Source organism: Microcaecilia unicolor, chromosome 12 (assembly GCF_901765095.1).
Source record: "Microcaecilia unicolor chromosome 12, aMicUni1.1, whole genome shotgun sequence".
Classification (NCBI taxonomy): Eukaryota; Metazoa; Chordata; class Amphibia; order Gymnophiona; family Siphonopidae; genus Microcaecilia; species Microcaecilia unicolor.
In genome coordinates, this window is record NC_044042.1 from 104,003,520 (window position 1) to 104,021,638 (window position 18,119).

The 18,119-nt window shown below is 44.9% G+C and overlaps 1 protein-coding gene across 2 annotated transcripts in view; it reads right to left on the reverse strand.

Annotated features, from left to right (window-relative positions):
- LOC115481964 (protein HEG-like) overlaps window positions 1-18,119 on the reverse strand; it is a 196,722-nt gene that overhangs the window by 102,095 nt on the left and 76,508 nt on the right. For both annotated transcript variants that reach the window (XM_030221466.1, XM_030221465.1), the window contains exon 5: window positions 14,469-14,527. In XM_030221466.1, the coding sequence (XP_030077326.1) occupies window positions 14,469-14,527 (59 nt within the window). The remainder of the gene's footprint in view (window positions 1-14,468; window positions 14,528-18,119) is intronic.

The window sequence follows — 18,119 nt, forward strand, 5'->3', positions numbered from 1 at the left end:
CAACTGTCCACTGATTTTCAAAATTCTCTTCAGTGGTGAACAATCCGGTCCAATTTGACCATGGGACGACCATTCCAAGTTCCTCAGCCACAAAAGGTGCCGACGATGGATGCATCTCTTCCAGGGTGGGGAGCTCATATAGATGGGCTTCACACTCAAGGAGCCTAGTCCTTCCGAGAAACAGGTCTTCAGATCAACTTCCTGGAACTACGAGCGATCTGTAACGCTCTGAAGGTTTTCAGAGATCGACTGTCCAATCAAATCATTTTGATTCAAAAAGACAACCAGGTTGCAATGTACTACACCAACAAGCAGGGGAGTACCGGATCTCGTCCTCTGTGTCAGGAAGCTGTCCAGATGTGGCTTTGGGTGCGCCAACATGGCATGTTTCTCCAAGCCACTTATCTGGCAGGTGTAAACAACAGTCTGGCCAACAGGCTGAGCAGGGTAATGCAATCTCACGAGTAGTCACTGAATATGGGCGTAGCCCGCAAGATGTTCCGAGCATGGGGCACCCCCTCGGTGGAACTTTTTGCCACTCAGATCAATCACAAGGTCCCTCAGTTCTGTTCCAGGCTTCAGGCCCACGACAGACTAGCATCATATGCCTTTCTCCTTCATTGGGGAATGGGTCTTCTGTATGCGTATCCTCCCATTCCTCTAGTAGGGAAGACTTTGCTGAAACTCAAGCAAGACTGCGGAACCATGATCCTGATTGCACCCTACTTGCCGCGTCAGATTTGGTTCCCTCTTCTTTTGTAGTTGTCCTCTGAAGAACTGTGGAGATTAGAGTGTTTTCCAACCCTCATCACTCAGAACTAGAGGTCGCTTCTACATGCCTCCAATCTCTGGCTCTCACGGCCTGGATGTTGAGACCTTAGAATTCGCCTCCTTGGGTCTTTCAGAGGATGTCTCTCGAGACTTGCTTGCTTCCAAGGAGAGATTCCACGAAGAGGTGTTACTCTTTCAAATGGAGGAGGTTTGCCATCTGGTGTGACAGCAAGGCCCTAGATCCTCTCTCTTGTCCTACACAGACCCTGCTTGAATACCTTCTACACTTGTCTCAAGACCTACTCCGTAAGGCATGTAGAGGGTAAGCCTATCTCTGGACAGCCTTTAGGTGTTCGTTTCATGAGAGGTTTGCTTTAGTGAAAGCCCCCTGTCAAACCTCCATCAGTGTCATCGGATCTCAGCATCATTCTCACCCAGCTGATGAAAGCTCCTTTTGAGCCACTGAATTCCTGCCATCTGAAGTACTTGACCTGGAAGGTCATTTTCTTGATGGCTGTTACTTCAGCTCGTAGAGTCAGTGAGCTTCAGGCCTTAGTAGTGGATGCACCTTATACTAAGTTTCATCACAACAGAGTATTCCTCCGCACCCTAAGTTCCAGCTGAAGGTGGTGTTGGAGTTCCATCTGAACCAGTCAATTGTCTTGCTAACATTTTTTCCCCGTCCTCATGCCCACCCTGGTGAAAGCAGCTTGCACACCTTGTCTTTTACATGGAACGGACGAAGCTCTTCAGACAGTCCGCCCAGTTGTTTGTTTCTTTCGATCCCAACTGGAAAACACACAATCTCGAATTGGCTAGCAGATTGCATTTCCTTCACTTATGCCCAAGCTAGGCTGACTCTGGAGGGCCATGTCATGACTCATAATGTTAGAGCCATGGCTGCATCGGTGGCTTACTTAAAGTCAGCCTCCATTGAAGAGATTTGCAAGGCTGCAACGTGGTCATCAGTCCACACATTCACGTCACACTACTGTCTTCAGAAGGATACTCAACACGACAGTTGGTTTGGACAGTCAATGCTGCAGAATCTGTTTGGGGTTTAGAATCCAACTTCACCCCCCTAGGCCCATTTTTATTCTGTTCCAGGCTGCACTCTCAGCTAGCTGCATATAGTTTCAAGTTAACCTATGTTATGTCCTCACCGTTGCGAGGCCCAATAGACCAATGTTCATTGTTTTGAGTGAGCCTGGATGCTAAGGATACCCCACGTGTGAGAATAAGCAGCCTGCTTGTCCTCAGAGAAAGCGAAGATACTTACCTGTAGCAGGTATTCTCCGAGGACAGCAGGCTGATTATTCTCACAATCCCTCCCACCTCCCCTTTGGAGTTATTTGTTATGATTTTTGATTTAATTGAGGTATGCGCTTGCGCGGCGGGAAGTCAGTGCGTGCTGCATGCACGTCAGAAGACTATAGGAAAACCTTTTTGGTTTTGCTATGGCAAAATGCCAGTTCCCAGGCCAACGCGGACGTCGACCCACGTGTCAAAATAATCAGCCTGCTGTCCTCGGAGAATACCTGCTACAGATAAGTATCTTCGCTGTTCCAGATTTGATTCAAACAGGAATTGTAACAGCATCCATTTTGAAACAGCTAGGAATATCATCCAGGTATCTAAGTTTGGGCAACCTATACAGAATTCCCCAGATAGGTATTTACACATGTAAAACCCCCTATTTATATACTGCGCCTAAATTTAAGTGCATTTTGTAGAATACGCCCAATGCCCGTTTTCTGCCACTAGATTTAGTCGCAGCCATTTTTTTTTTTTGCTACATTTGTACCCCGCGCTTTCCCACTCATAGCAGGTTCAATGCGGCTTACATATTATATACAGGTACTTATTTGTACCTGGGGTAATGGAGGGTTAAGTGACTTACGCTAATAAAAACCTGGTGCAAATGCTAATGCCTACATTACGTGTGGAATGGACATATTCTACAACACTGTGTGTAAATTCAAGGAGCGCCCACGACCTGCCCATGTCTCTCTCATGGCCACGCCCCTTCTACGTTAAGCAAATTAAGTTGCAGCCCAGACGCCGGGTCATCTTCGTGAACGTTTAAAATATGGGCTTCAGTAGGGTTGGAGGGACAGGGGTGATCTTGCCTATAATAGTTAAAATTTGAAAGTGAACTAGGGTAGTGGGGAGGAGGGTGTCAGAGTTTTCTCACTAAACAAAAAATGGTATCATATATTATCCAGTTCTTTGCTGTATGCTGTTTATGTTTATTATTATGTAATCGCTCGATGTTTTTGTTTTATCTTGTCTAGTTGTTCCATGCTGATTTGTTTTTTTGATCCTGAATAAAACCGTTAAACCTTAAGCTAATTAAGTTGCACAGGCAAATCCAGAGTACGACCTATATAGAATCCTGGGGATGGCGTGGAAGCCTTCTAAAATAGCCTCAATAATATAATAAGCTTTCTCCTGCTTATTTGGACTTCGTGTTCCACTGCATCCTGCCTACCTGGGGCTATGGCAGCATGAGCCACTGCCAGACAGGAAGTGCAGTCTGGAGCAGCTACTGCTGCTGTTTTATTTTGCTGGGACATCCTTTCTACCTCAGCTCAGAGATCTGAACATATCCTCCATGGCACCCCCCCCCCCCCCCCCCAAGTCCTGGCATGAGCTGCAAAAGCCAAACTGGGGACTGAACTTGGGTCTCCCACACAGCAAGTCCCAGAATTCCTCCTCTTTAATTGTGACCATTTGAACATTCAAACTTTAATTGTTGCAGGAATGGAGGCATGAATTTGTGATGCTTCAGGAGTCAGACAGCACACACCAGTATGAGAGAAAAATCTTCTTTATTTGCCAGCAAACAAAGCAAGACATCAGTTCTAGCTCTCTTCTCCTCTGTCTCAGCTCTCTGTGTCTTTGTCTCAGCTGCTTCTCTTCTTATGCTGTCTTCTCCTTCTTCTGTCTGTTCCTTCTGTCCTTCTCTTTCTTCTGAGCTCCTTCTGACGTAAACTGCTTCTGCTCCTACTTAAATAGGGTCCTAAGCCCTCCTCCTAGCCTAGCCCCCTTTACTCCCAATTGGTTAAGAAATTGATTGGCTACCTTGCCTCAACCAATCATTACTTTTGAAATATCAGTTACATAGGTTCCAGACATCCTAAACTGACCTCTGACCTGGGGCCCCTTAAGCCAGACATTTGGTCTCCAGTCTCTTACATGTTATTATGATTGATTTCTCATATTCCTAGTACTAACTGCTAACTAAACTCTGGCATTCATTAAAGGGGTCAAGGGCCAGTCTTACTTAATAACATACATATCAGGTTATTACTTCCAGGAGGCCAGTCCTACACTTAGCTATAATTAATCAAGGAGAAGAGAGCTGACTAGTTCTGACCTTTTTCACCTATTAGCTTATACATTGAACCAGCCAGAACTATGGCTAAGTCAAACCACATGTTGATCTCCTCAATGCAGTCCTTGCTTGACCTCTTAAACAGCAGACAAAGAGTAATACAGAATTTAACAGATATTCTACACAGACACAAACCTTATTAATTTACACAGAATCAGTATTTCTTATAAGACATATTCTAAATATCAAAAACTTGTAAATACTAATCTATTGCCTCTCTCTCTCTAAATAGTATTTTCTATCTAAGCATTTTAAACTACAATTAATCATATGTCTGGTTCATTCCTTTATTCATTCATAATAGTTTACAGCTGTGCCAGCTAGCATTGGCAATTCACAAGGGACAGAGTTTCATTTCTCACTGACCTTTCCTAACCTTAGCTCAACAAGCTGGATTTCTAATATTCTCCAGATGACATTCCTTCTCTTTACTTTGCTGGCAGAGTGAAAAGAATTCAAACTTCAAGCTTTTAAATCCCAGAATTAACAGTTAATATCACTTCTTATATATATAATTTCTTTGTCCACTGCCTCATTCCCCCCTTTGAGACTAAAATCAGCTTATGCAGAGATAAGTCTCACAACTCAAACTCTGGAGATTATAGTGATCCTAACTAGGAATAGACTTGTGAATCACCATTACCCTACTTGTTAAGGTCCGACGGCATACTGCCGAAGCACATGAGGCCAGGAAACAAAACAAAAACCCTGCTAAAACTAAGACTATTAGGGAAATGAACAAAGGACGTATCCAGGAGGTCAATGACCACCACCAGGAGGTAAGGTCTAATCCTCCTCGGTAATCCTCCACATTAAGGCTAGCCAACTGTAGGACTTTATCCATGGCATGCCTAACTACATGCGTCCTATTTATGACAATAGTACAGCACTCTGAAGAATTTAGCACTGTGCAGAGACCACCCTGGGCTGCAAAGAGATAGTCAAGACCCATACGATTATACCGAGAAACTATACTTAATTCATTAATTTGATCCTGCAATGCATTGACTACCACATTCAGCTCATGAACTAAAACATGGAGTAGGGATTGAAGTCTCCGGGTAGCCATACCTAGTTCAGTAATACCCGCTACCGGGCCTCCAATTGGAATCCAGGCCGTGGCAGAAAGGGCTACAAGTCTCTTTTTAGTCAGAGGATAAGTAGAATTAATATACTGGAGGGCTAATTCAATCGCCTCATCCTCTGTGGCAACGGAGGAGGGTAAGGACAAAGCCTCTCGCTTAGAGCGGTGCGGGGATAGTGGCTTAAGAGGAATAACTTTAGGAAAATAATTCAAGGTTACCAATACACAAAAATCATATGTGGCGGGAAGAATCATGTGGAGGACATTATCACAGAGCCAGTAATGACCAAGGAGAGGGTGAGGAAAGTTCCCAATAAATGTTGGCTCAGGCTGGACAGGGTACTTAGGGTGCCCATAATGCGAGCCCCTATCCCAGGGGGAACGAAGACGAAATGGAGACTTTGCACACCATAGGCGCCAATCCCCAATTGTGACAGGCTGCTCATTTGTTAATAACTCTTCATACCCCGGGGACTTATGAAAGTAGAAAATAAGCTTGGACACTATAGTCTTCTCAGTGGTACGCTTAGGAGCCAGATAATCACCTGGGTCATAATCTACAGGTATGGTAGCAGGGCACATAGGAGTACCTGGAGAAACTACCCACACAGATTCTCCTTTTTCTGGGAGAACATTAGTATAGTTACAGGGAATGGGAAGAACAGTTGAGATGCTTCTTGTTAAACAAAACACTCCAGAGGCTGGATAGGGAGACGTAAAAACTGGCCTTAGAGAAGATTCAGAGGGGGAAGTAGCATTATAAAAGGACCACCAAGTATAATCCTGGCTCCAAGGGCCTGAACTCGAAAAGTAGGGAGGTATAAGAGCTGGGAGTTGCACAGGGACAGGTACAGCTGGGACATCTGTAGTATAAGGAGAAAATCGGGAACACACAATACAAGGGGAAGTAATCTTTGCCTGGCTAATTAGTTCCTGGACAGAGTGTAACCAAAGGTTGGAGCGAGTTGGGGTATTAGGAACAAGGAGGCAAGGAGTAGAAAACAACAAAAGCATCCAAACTACTAACATTTTCTTTCTTCCTAATCTAAAACAAATACAGCAAACTAATTAAGCAATAATATTTCAACAGTCTGTGCTAATCACAGATTACTCTCATATAGTGTTCTCAGTCTTTGAGTTCTTATACCAGTTGGGATAGACCCTCAACTGATAAGGATCAAGCTCTCAAATTCCAAGAAAGCCAGAATCAGAGCAAGAAAGAGTCTCAGTATGAAGCCGAAGTTCAGCAGCTCCTGCAGTATGCAGTTGACCCTTCTTTTCAGCTAGTAGATTCTTTGGTTCGGGTCAAGCGCAACTTCAATGGCTCCGCTGGATCTCTTTCTGCTCTCCACTGTCTAGGCTCCGTCTGATCCGTGCTGGGCTCAGTCTGGTCAGCAGACTTAATTCGAGACCAGTGGACCCATGGAGTAATCCCTGCGACCTTCACAGCTGCAGGGGTAGAAAGCAAAACAGTAAAAGGTCCTTTCCATCGGGGCCCCAAAGGCTGGAGCTTCCAGTCTTTCACCCAAACTCTATCCCCTGGCAGGAAGGAATGTACCTGAGCCTGGAAGGGGACAGGGTTTATTTCTCTCACATAAGACTGAAGCTCAGAAATTATCTTACCCAGGAGGGCTACCTGCTCCTGCACCTGGGCAGACCCTAAAATCCCTATGTCTCCCTTAATTCCCTGTAAAATGGCTGGGGGCTTCCCATACACAATTTCAAAGGGAGAGAGGGCTGTTCCTTTAGTTGGGGTGCATCGGAGGCGGAAGAGGGCTAGTGGCAATGCCTGTGGCCATTTCAATTGGGTTTCCTGACAAATCTTTGCTAGGCTATTTTTCAAGGTTCTGTTTGCCCGCTCAACCTGCCCTGAACTCTGGGGACGATAGGCACAATGCAATTTCCAGGTAATGCGCAATGCGCGGGACAGGGCCTGAAGTGTAGCTTCAACAAAGGCGGGACCATTATCTGAACCTATGGCAAGGGGCAGTCCATACCTGGGGATGACATCCCTAAGGAGGGCTCGAGCTACTTCTGTGGCTTTCTCAGTGACTGTAGGATATGCTTCCACCCACCCAGAAAAGGTACAGACCATGACTAAGAGGTATCGGAACCTACCACTCCTGGGCATTTCTGTGAAGTCTATAACTAGGGACTCAAAGGGTGTTAGTCCTCTAGACTGAACTCCTGGTGGAATACGGGGTCCCTGACGAGCATTATTCTGGGCACAGAGAGTACATCGGGCAGAGGCAGTGGCAACCAGACTATCCAATCCTTCCAGCACCACTACTCGATTGAGTAGGCGGGCTAGTGCTGTTTTCCCTAAGTGTGATAGGTCATGAGCTTGAGACACTACAGGCCAAGCTAGGTGGCGTGGCACCAGAACTCTGGTATCAGGGAGATGTAACCAGCCATCAGGTCTCCTTACTGCACCTTCTTCTTGAGCCCATTTCTCTTCCATTTGGGTATACATAGGTGTCCATTCTTGCAATCGGATTTGGAACAGGGGAGTCACAGTACTTGCTGGGGGTCCTCGAGCAGCTTCCTTGGCCACCCGATCAGCATGGCGGTTCCCTCGGGCCACTGGAGTATCTATTCTTTGGTGTCCCCTGCAGTGAATAACAGCTACCTTCTTAGGGGCCCACACAGCCTCTAGCAGCTGAAGTATTTCAGGTCCATACTTAACAGGTTGGCCTGCAGCATTTATGAGTCCCTTTTCCTTATACAAAGCTCCATGAGCATGTAGGGTTGTGAAGGCATACTTAGAATCAGTATAAATGTTGGTCACCAGTCCTGCTGCTAACTCCAGAGCTCGTATGAGGGCCACAAGTTCTGCTTTCTGGGCTGAAGTTCCTTGGGGCAGGGCTCTTGCTTCTATCACCTTGTCTTCTGTCACCACAGCATAGCCTGCCAGTCGCTTGGAGTTCTCCACATAACTGCTTCCATCTGTGAAATAAATTACATCTGGGTCCCTCCACGGAACATCTTTAAGATCTGGTCGACTGGAGTACACTTCATCCATAGTTTGGATACAGTCATGATCCAGAGGTCCCTCAGATGCTGGCAAAAGAGTGGCAGGATTAAATGTAGCCACTGTTTCCAGGTGTATCCGTGGATTCTCACACAAGCTGGCTTGGTACTTAACCATGCGGTTATTTGTAAACCAGTGGTTGCCCTTATACTCCATGAGGGTGAGAACTGCATGGGGGACTTTAACAACCAGTTCTTGCCCAAGGTCAACTTATCAGCTTCCTGGACCAGTAAGGCTGTTGCTGCAATGGCCCTCATGCAGGCTGGCCATCCTTTAGCCACTCCATCCAGCTGTTTAGACAGGTATGCAACAGGCCTCTGCCAGGATCCCATCATCTGGGTCAGCACACCCAGAGCAACCCCCTGTCGCTCGTGGACATACAATGAGAAAGGTTTCTCCACATCAGGAAGGCCTAACGCAGGGGCTTGGAGTAGGGCTTTCTTTATGGCAATGAAGGATTGTTGAGCAGTAGGTCCCCATTCAAATGGTTCCTTTTCACCCCCCTTTGTGGCTTGGTAAAGGGGTTTCGCCATCAATGCAAAATTTGGAATCCAAATTCTGCAAAATCCAGCTGCTCCCAGGAATTCCCTAACTTCTCTTCTGGACTTGGGTTGGGGAATTGCAGCAACTGCTTGCTTCCTACTAGCATCCAGTCTCCGACTTCCCTGGGAAATGCAAAAGCCCAGATACTTCACTTCTGACTGACAAAGTTGGGCCTTTGAGCGTGAGACCTTATAGCCTGCATCCAAGAGTAGCTCCAGCAATTCTCTGGTAGCCTCAAAACACTCTTCCTGGGTCACTGCTGCAATCAGGAGGTCATCTACATACTGGAGTAAAACTCGCCTGGAAGGCTCAGATTTAAAAGTCTTAAGATCTTGTCCTAGGGCTGTCCCAAAATGGTGGGGGAATTCTTGAACCCCTGTGGCAGGCGGGTCCATGTATACTGAAGCTTCCTTCCTGTTACTGGGTTTTCCCATTGAAAGGCAAAAAGCAGTTGACTAGCGGGGGCCACCCGAATACAAAAGAAGGCATCTTTTAGGTCTAGTGTTGTGAAATGGGTAGCTCCAGAAGGTATCAATCCTAGCAGGACATATGGATTAGGCACTACAGGGTGTAATGAAATAGTGGATTTGTTAACCACTCGTAAGTCTTGGACTGGCCGGTAGTCCTCAGTCCCTGGCTTCTGAACTGGCAATAGTGGCGTATTCCATGGAGACTGACAAGGACGAATAATTCCATGGGATAACAGACGATTCAAATGTGCTTGAATCCCTTCCAGAGCCTTTCTGGGAATTGGGTATTGACGAAGATGGATTGGCCGGGCATTTGGAAGTAAGTCTACATGTACAGGAGGAATATTTCGGGCCAACCCTGGGGGATTATCTTCTGCCCATACCCCACTGACCTGAAAGCTGTCTGCCAGGGGTAGGTCAACTTGGCTATGTGACTGATGCAGCCGCCATTCTTCTTCAAGAGGGCAGCAGAAACTCAATATACCCTTAGGGCTGGATATCGGGGGCCGAAAGGAGACTGAAGTCTGGCCATCAGAGTCAAAGGAAATTTGGGCCCTAAGCTTGGACAGCAGGTCTCGACCTAACAAAGGGATTGGACAGTCTGGCATATACAGGAATTCATGAGTGACTATGTGTGAGCCTAATTGGCATCTACGGGTTGTCAGGAAAGGCCTCCGGTTCTGCACCCCCGTGGCTCCCACCACTCGGACAGTTTTTCCAGACACAGGCGCTAATCGCTCCGTCACAACAGAATGTTCAGCTCCTGTATCAATCATGAATGGAATTGAGCGGCTCCCTATAGTTAGCTTGACCATAGGTTCCTGGGAGCCCAGTTTGTAGGAACCCGGTCTGTCCTATTCGTCCCATTCTGCCATCTCGGCTATCCCGATGATGTCAGATTCAGGAGGCTCATATCTTCCCTCTCGAACTCGGCCTCGGCTTCCTCGATCTCCTGGTCCCCTTCTCAGTCCCTGGCGCCTCTGGGGGCATTCATCTTTCCAGTGCCCTCTTTCCTTACAATAGGCACACTGGTCCCTCTCCAATCTTGGTCTGGGATTCTCCCCCCTGGCCGGGATTGATTGAAGGAATCTCGGGGCCTGGCTGGTGGTCCGGGGTCCCACTTTGGCTTCCCATTAGCTAGAGGTCGACCTCGGTTAAGGGTGGAATTAGTAATGGCTGCCGCTAAAAGGTCGGCCTTCTTCTGCATCTTCCGGTCAGCCTCTCGGCGCACCTCCTGATCTCTATTAATGAAAACCTTGGTTGCGATCTCAATTAGCTGGGTGGTATTCATCCCTGCGAATCCCTCCTGACGCTGCAACTTCTTCCGGATATCTGGCATACTCTGGGCCACCAATGCACTATTCACCATTCTCTGGTTTTCTTGGGCTTCAGGGTCAAATGGGGTGTATGTTCTGTAGGCTTCAATTAGTCGCTCTAGAAAGGCCCCAGGGGATTCAGTTGCCCCTTGGAGAATTTCAGAGACCTTTGCCAGATTAATGGGCCTCTTTATGCCTTTCCTCATACCTTCCAGCAAGTCCCGGCAATAGCCAGACAACAGTTCATAGTGCTGCCCATCATTTGGATCCCAATCTGGAGCTGCGCGAGGAAACCGAGCTCTAACCCATCCCTCTGGGTCTTGTGTCCCCCCGGGGACACGCTCTCGCGTGATGGCCTCAGCATTTTGCAAAATCTTCCGCCTCTCCTCAGTTGTGAAGAGGGTCAGGAGAAGTTGTTGACAATCAGTCCAGGTTGGGTTATGGGTGGCCATAATGCTAGCCACTAGGTCCACCACTGCCTGAGGCTTTTCAGTATAAGAGGGGTAATGCGTCTTCCAATTCAGGAGATCGGTGGTTGTGAAGGGTACATACTGGTAGGCCTGTGCCTGTATAACCTGACCCTGATTATTAGGATCCGGTCGAGTGGTAGTTACCTGACGGAGTGGCAGAACTCTCGAGGAGGTGGGAATGGAATCTGAGGTAGAGCTAGGAGCTACCCTCCTATCATGCTCAAAGGTGATTGCAGCAGGTCTAACCCATTCAGTGGAGGTATGTTGAACCCCTGAGGGATGGGGAGGGGTACTCATAGACTGAGAGGTGGTCACAGGTGAGTCAGTCCATTGAAAGGGATGCCGGGCCCCTGATGAGTGGGTAGGGGTATTAGAGGGAGAGGCTGGGCTGTCAGGAGTTGAGGAGTCAGGGAGTGGAACCCAAAGCGGGTCTTCAGAGGTTAACAGGAGAGGATTTGGCACAGAAGGGTAGAGGCCAGGTGAAAAGTCCAACCTAGGATGTGGTAGGTTTTGCACAGGAGGGGAAGAACTATCCGGAGAAGCCTGTACTGGAGAGGCTTGAGCTGGGCGGCGTGGATCTCTGGGGGTAGCACGGAACCCCAACAATGGGCCATAAGGTGGTGGCTCAAGATCTGAGGGGTCATCAGAGAGTATGGGTTTCTCAGACAGGGTAGGGGCGGAAGCCACTGATTGGGTGGTAAGCTTCCTAGGGCTCTTTCCCTCTTCTAGTTTAGATTTTCTAATCTTTCTTTGAACACGGCCTAACATGAATTTTACTGGGGATCCCATATAAGTTTTCAACCAGGAGGGAGGGTCAGTCACAAGGCTGTCCCAGGAATCTATATAAGGGAGTTGTTCAGAATATTCTGGTTCTCCTACAACTATGCTGTAGACCTTCCGGATTACTTCAATATCTAAGCTGCCACTAGGGGGCCACCCCACTCCCATAGATGGCCACTCAACTTCACACAAGGTTCTTAGAGTACTTGAGCTTAAAGTCTGTCCATAGTCATTAATTAAAAATCCTTTTCTAAAGTTCTTAAGCATACAATCTAGGGGGGTATCAATTTGTCTAGATGATGTCCCACCCATAATGCTTACAGTTACAACACACAAAAAGGGAGGGAATTTTTGAGAATGCAGTAAGGGGTCTGCACTCTCGAGACACTAGGTAGACAGACAACAATCGCTTCCTTCCGTTGCTGACCAATTGAACTCGCGTTAATTGGAAATGCAGCTATAAGAAGTCCGCACTCATTAACATTCAGGCATCACACATTCATTCAGTACAGAAAATCCCACCCAACAATTTCAGATTTCTCAGATACAGATAAGCTCAAGCGTTTTCGCTTCTAATCTCCTCTAGATTAGAAGGTACTAGGGCCTTCGCTGAGAGTTGATCAGGCTCTCCTTCCTCAATTTGTTTGAGGGGCTGATTTACAATTTTCTAGCTAGAATTACAATACAGAATACAGAATACATACCCGGCGAATGTTCTCCAGTCAGTTGGGTGCTGGGATTAATGCAGGATTCATCCCACCGCTGCCACCAAGAATTGTTGCAGGAATGGAGGCATGAATTTGTGATGCTTCAGGAGTCAGACAGCACACACCAGTATGAGAGAAAAATCTTCTTTATTTGCCAGCAAACAAAGCAAGACATCAGTTCTAGCTCTCTTCTCCTCTGTCTCAGCTCTCTGTGTCTTTGTCTCAGCTGCTTCTCTTCTTATGCTGTCTTCTCCTTCTTCTGTCTGTTCCTTCTGTCCTTCTCTTTCTTCTGAGCTCCTTCTGACGTAAACTGCTTCTGCTCCTACTTAAATAGGGTCCTAAGCCCTCCTCCTAGCCTAGCCCCCTTTACTCCCAATTGGTTAATAAATTGATTGGCTACCTTGCCTCAACCAATCATTACTTTTGAAATATCAGTTACATAGGTTCCAGACATCCTAAACTGACCTCTGACCTGGGGCCCCTTAAGCCAGACATTTGGTCTCCAGTCTCTTACATGTTATTATGATTGATTTCTCATATTCCTAGTACTAACTGCTAACTAAACTCTGGCATTCATTAAAGGGGTCAAGGGCCAGTCTTACTTAATAACATACATATCAGGTTATTACTTCCAGGAGGCCAGTCCTACACTTAGCTATAATTAATCAAGGAGAAGAGAGCTGACTAGTTCTGACCTTTTTCACCTATTAGCTTATACATTGAACCAGCCAGAACTATGGCTAAGTCAAACCACATGTTGATCTCCTCAATGCAGTCCTTGCTTGACCTCTTAAACAGCAGACAAAGAGTAATACAGAATTTAACAGATATTCTACACAGACACAAACCTTATTAATTTACACAGAATCAGTATTTCTTATAAGACATATTCTAAATATCAAAAACTTGTAAATACTAATCTATTGCCTCTCTCTCTCTAAATAGTATTTTCTATCTAAGCATTTTAAACTACAATTAATCATATGTCTGGTTCATTCCTTTATTCATTCATAATAGTTTACAGCTGTGCCAGCTAGCATTGGCAATTCACAAGGGACAGAGTTTCATTTCTCACTGACCTTTCCTAACCTTAGCTCAACAAGCTGGATTTCTAATATTCTCCAGATGACATTCCTTCTCTTTACTTTGCTGGCAGAGTGAAAAGAATTCAAACTTCAAGCTTTTAAATCCCAGAATTAACAGTTAATATCACTTCTTATATATATAATTTCTTTGTCCACTGCCTCATAATCATAAGTGCAAGAGTATGTGAAAAAGCACAAAGCAAAAAAAACTCAAGGCTGTTTTGCCAAGTTAAAATAAACCTAAAATAAAATAAAACAGGAAGCAAGTAAACTAAGTGAAATTAAACACTAAAGCTTCACTACTTTGAAAAGGGATTTGACTTTGTTTCCTGTTGGGTGCGGAATTCTGTGATTCTGACAAAGCTCAAAAACTGCTCCTATCAGACTGCCCTTGAGGTGCCAGGAAATGTAGCATTTGCTAGATATGCCAAGACTATAGACTGCTGCTGGCACAACAGAAGGGAAGTAGCTGATTCTTGGCCTTTAGAAGGTGATACTTTATAATGTGCTCCATTTGGGGGGTGGGGGGTGTAACCTGTTGTCAAACATCACTGATACACAGGGTTAAGTATTTATTGTACATCCTTGCTCCAGAAAGAGCCATTATGAATCTCCGAGACTAATGGCTCATGTAACTACACTCTCACAACGCAAGTATTAGCCTTCTCTACGTATCTATCCACAGAAAATGCACAGACACATACACACACAAAATGACACACACACATACACAAAATGACACACACAAAGTCACATACACACACATTCAATTACAAATACAATAGCACACACACACAAACTTATTTCTACTTACGTCAGTTTTTCTACGATGGATGTAACATAGCCGGAGTGATTCTTCAGAATTTCAGATAACTGAAAGAAAATGGTAGCAGAAATCAAGTAGAAGTGCTCAGCACACCTGGCTTCCTCTCTCCTAGCAGCATGTGTGTTAAAATCAAGAGAGATGCGTATGCAGCTAACTTGGGTTTCTGCAGACTACCAACCTAGCCCTTCCCCACCGCATCAGCCTTCTGTGGAAGGGAAGCCTCCACTCCCACCCTCTTCCCCACCCCAGATGGAGCCCTTTCCCGTCAGTACTCCATGGCCTTTGACTATCCTGTTTACCTGTTAATTTATGATGACAGTTCTGGCTGTATCCTTCATGTCAGTGCACACTTAACAGGGAACTCAGGCGTCACTGCCAATGGTGTCATCTTATGCAAATACTCACTTTTTGGGGGCATCGGGTCCCCAAAATTTAGGCGCCAAATTTCTATGGGTCTCAAGCCTATTCTATTAGAACATTTACACACATTTAGAAGAAAATTCTATAAATGATGCTCAAAATTCAGCCAGCAAAACATCAGCAGTACGTGCGATTCTATAAAGGACTCAAGCTCTTTACAAAATCGTGCATAGCGCTGATTCCCACGCCTAACTAGGTGCCAGACTTACGCCTGCTGAAACCTGGTGTAAACGCTGGCGCCCAACTTAAGTGCACTGAGGCTATATTCTATAAGTACACACGCAATCTTTTGGAACACAGTGACACGTCCATGACCACGCACCTTTTTGACGTACACACAAATAGGACCATGCCTTATAGAATAGCAAACAGCCAAATGCACGCGCAAATTTTAGTGAGTGACAATTAACTTAATTGGTTGTTAGCACCCAATCATTGATAGCTGAAGGCTCATTACTCAATTAAATTGCACGTCCATCTTGGACATGTGCCCACATTTAGGTGGACAAATCGGGATGCTATACAGGGATTAAAAAGTGGCCTGCGGTAGTGCGGGCATGTGTATTGGATGCACGCTGGACCACTTCTCCACCGCGGCTGGAAGAAAGGGTGTTTTGGAAGGCCCGGGAAATGGGCGTGCGGCAAAATGAAAACCAGCGCCCTGATCCCTTAGCACCACTGACTTAGCAGTAAGGGCTCACGCATTACCTGTGTGATAACTGTCCAGCGTGCGCCAACTGCCGATAACCGCTAGCCAAGCGGTAATGCCAATTTGACACGTGCTGCACGCACATAGGCCCTTACGTGCCTTTGTAAAATGTGAGAAAAATATCTTACCTTGAAAAAGACCGTTGGAGAAAAGGGAACCAGAAAATGTGATATGTGCTTGTTCAGATAAAAGGCGTTATGCCGAGTGAAAAGTATACCTGAGTGACGCGATATTTAAAACGTTTTGTGTTCACTGCTACTACTCTTTCCGTTGAGTGTATTCTTTATTTTCACACCTATCATTCACCTTCACTTTCCTGCCTTCTGCACTTGTTTTCAGGAAGTGTGTTTGTCATTAACTGCTACACCCGTATCTTCTTTCTCGGTGTTCTTAAGTGTGCAGACGCAGCAGTGTCATTTTTCATTTTTACTTGTGTTGGTTGCTCTCCCGCATCATAAATATTCTACTGTTGTCAGCGCTCATTATAATGGAGAGCCAGATAACAACCCCCATTCACATCACTCACTTTCAGTATATTCACTTCTTTCTCCCAGTAGTACGGATCGTCCGGCACAACTTTTGATCTTTTGAAACATTTACAGACTTTCCTCTCAGATTGTCTATTGTTGCCCTGCTTTACTTAGAAACAAGCTTTTGTTTTTACTATTCTGCCTTTGGGAACTTGGGCACTAACAGACCAATTTTTTTTTTACTTCTCCCATTTGAATTATTATCATACACATGAGCCCATTGCTGTCCTTGTTTCCCTTTATTTTATTATAGCCGTCCCTAGGTTTAACATATTATTATTATTTGCTTACACTTTTCAGTAGATATAACATATACATACAGTATAAAATTTATACAAAGATTTACTTATTATTTTTACAAGTAGACTTTATTGAGTATTTCTTGTCTTAAGTACCTTTCAGTGTTTATGTCTTGTTTGCTTACTCGATGATGTATGTTTCCATTTTTGTAGACCTAATGGTTGTCTCAATACCCTATGATATGTATTTCTTGACTTTAGACGTCGTTACATGAGAGACCAATCACAGACGTCACTTTCATTTTGTAGACCTAATTGTTGTCTCAGTACCCTATGATATGTATTTCTTGACTTTGAAGGTTGTTATACGAGAGACCAACCACAGAGGTCAGTTTTTGGTTTGGAGTTCTCAGTATTCATTTTAGAATCTTTATTTGATTACGTTGTATGTTTATTTGACAATGTTTTATTTTATATCACATATACTAGTGTATTAGTTGCATTATCATTTGATATCCTTAGTCCTTACACTTGTTTGTCTGATTTTATTGCCTTATCATATTTTTAATATGTTTGTACACTTGTTTATTTATTACATATATTTTTAAATATATTCTTCAGAAGTTTGCCTTAACACAATTTTGAAAAAAATAGTTCATCCTGGCACTATGGATGCGCACCAAATCTCAAATTGCTGCTGGGGGGGTGGGGGGGGGGCGCTAGCCTGGCGGTAGTCTTGTTTTGACACACGCTGCATGCGTGTAGAGCCTACCAAGCCTTTCTAAAAGGGCCCCTAAATTAGTGGTGTTATAGTAAAGTAGATTAGCTCTATAGGTCCTGAGTGATTTTTGTAGGCTTCGTATTACAGATATTTCATAGTCTAAGTTTTTATTGAGATTACACCAACATCAACCTTTTTTTGTACAGCAAGTTCCTGGGGAAATGCCCTTTTTCTTCTTTGCATCCATTCTTAGAGGAGGAGCTATAGGGGTTTCTTGATAGTCCAGTGGGCAGTGTTGAAGGATATGTACCATTGTGATAATTATTTTGCAGGATACTGTGATGTGTGTTGAGATGTTGACCAGACTCAACCTTACTATAATGGCTAAGTTATGAGATAATGCTAATTTATCTTAAAATGTCAGCATTTTCACAGGGCTTCATTTACAAAGCCACAGTAGTGATTCCTGCATGGCAAATATGATAAAGCTCATAGCAATTGAATGGGCTTCGTCGCATTTGTCACACCAGGTATCACTACTGTGGCTTTGTAAAAGGAGCCCAACGTTTCCATAAGTATGTTTGGTGCAGGATAAACTGTTTAGTTAGAAATCTTTCATCAAGTGCATGCTAAGGCATTGTTCAGAAGTTTACGAAGCACTACATGCCTAGTGGCCCCCCCAAAAGAAATATCCAGTCTGGCTACGCCACTGCTGTAGGGCAACCTTACGTTCTTACTGACACCTACACACAGATAACAGGTGTGCATGTATGTGCTTATTACTTTCCAGCACAGTAATCATATAAAGGCCTTTTCAAAATAGCTGCAGCATATGTGAGTATCTCCGTTGCCAGCCCAGCTAGAAAATCGCTTCACTAAGGAAGTAATTATTTCTTATCTACTCTGCTGAAAAGAAGTCCTATCACTTTTTCTCCAATTTCAGCTCTTTTCAAACTCCTGTTTCTCTAAATCCCCTTAGACCTTTCTAAACCGCTTTCTACAGAACATCCTTTTATCCCT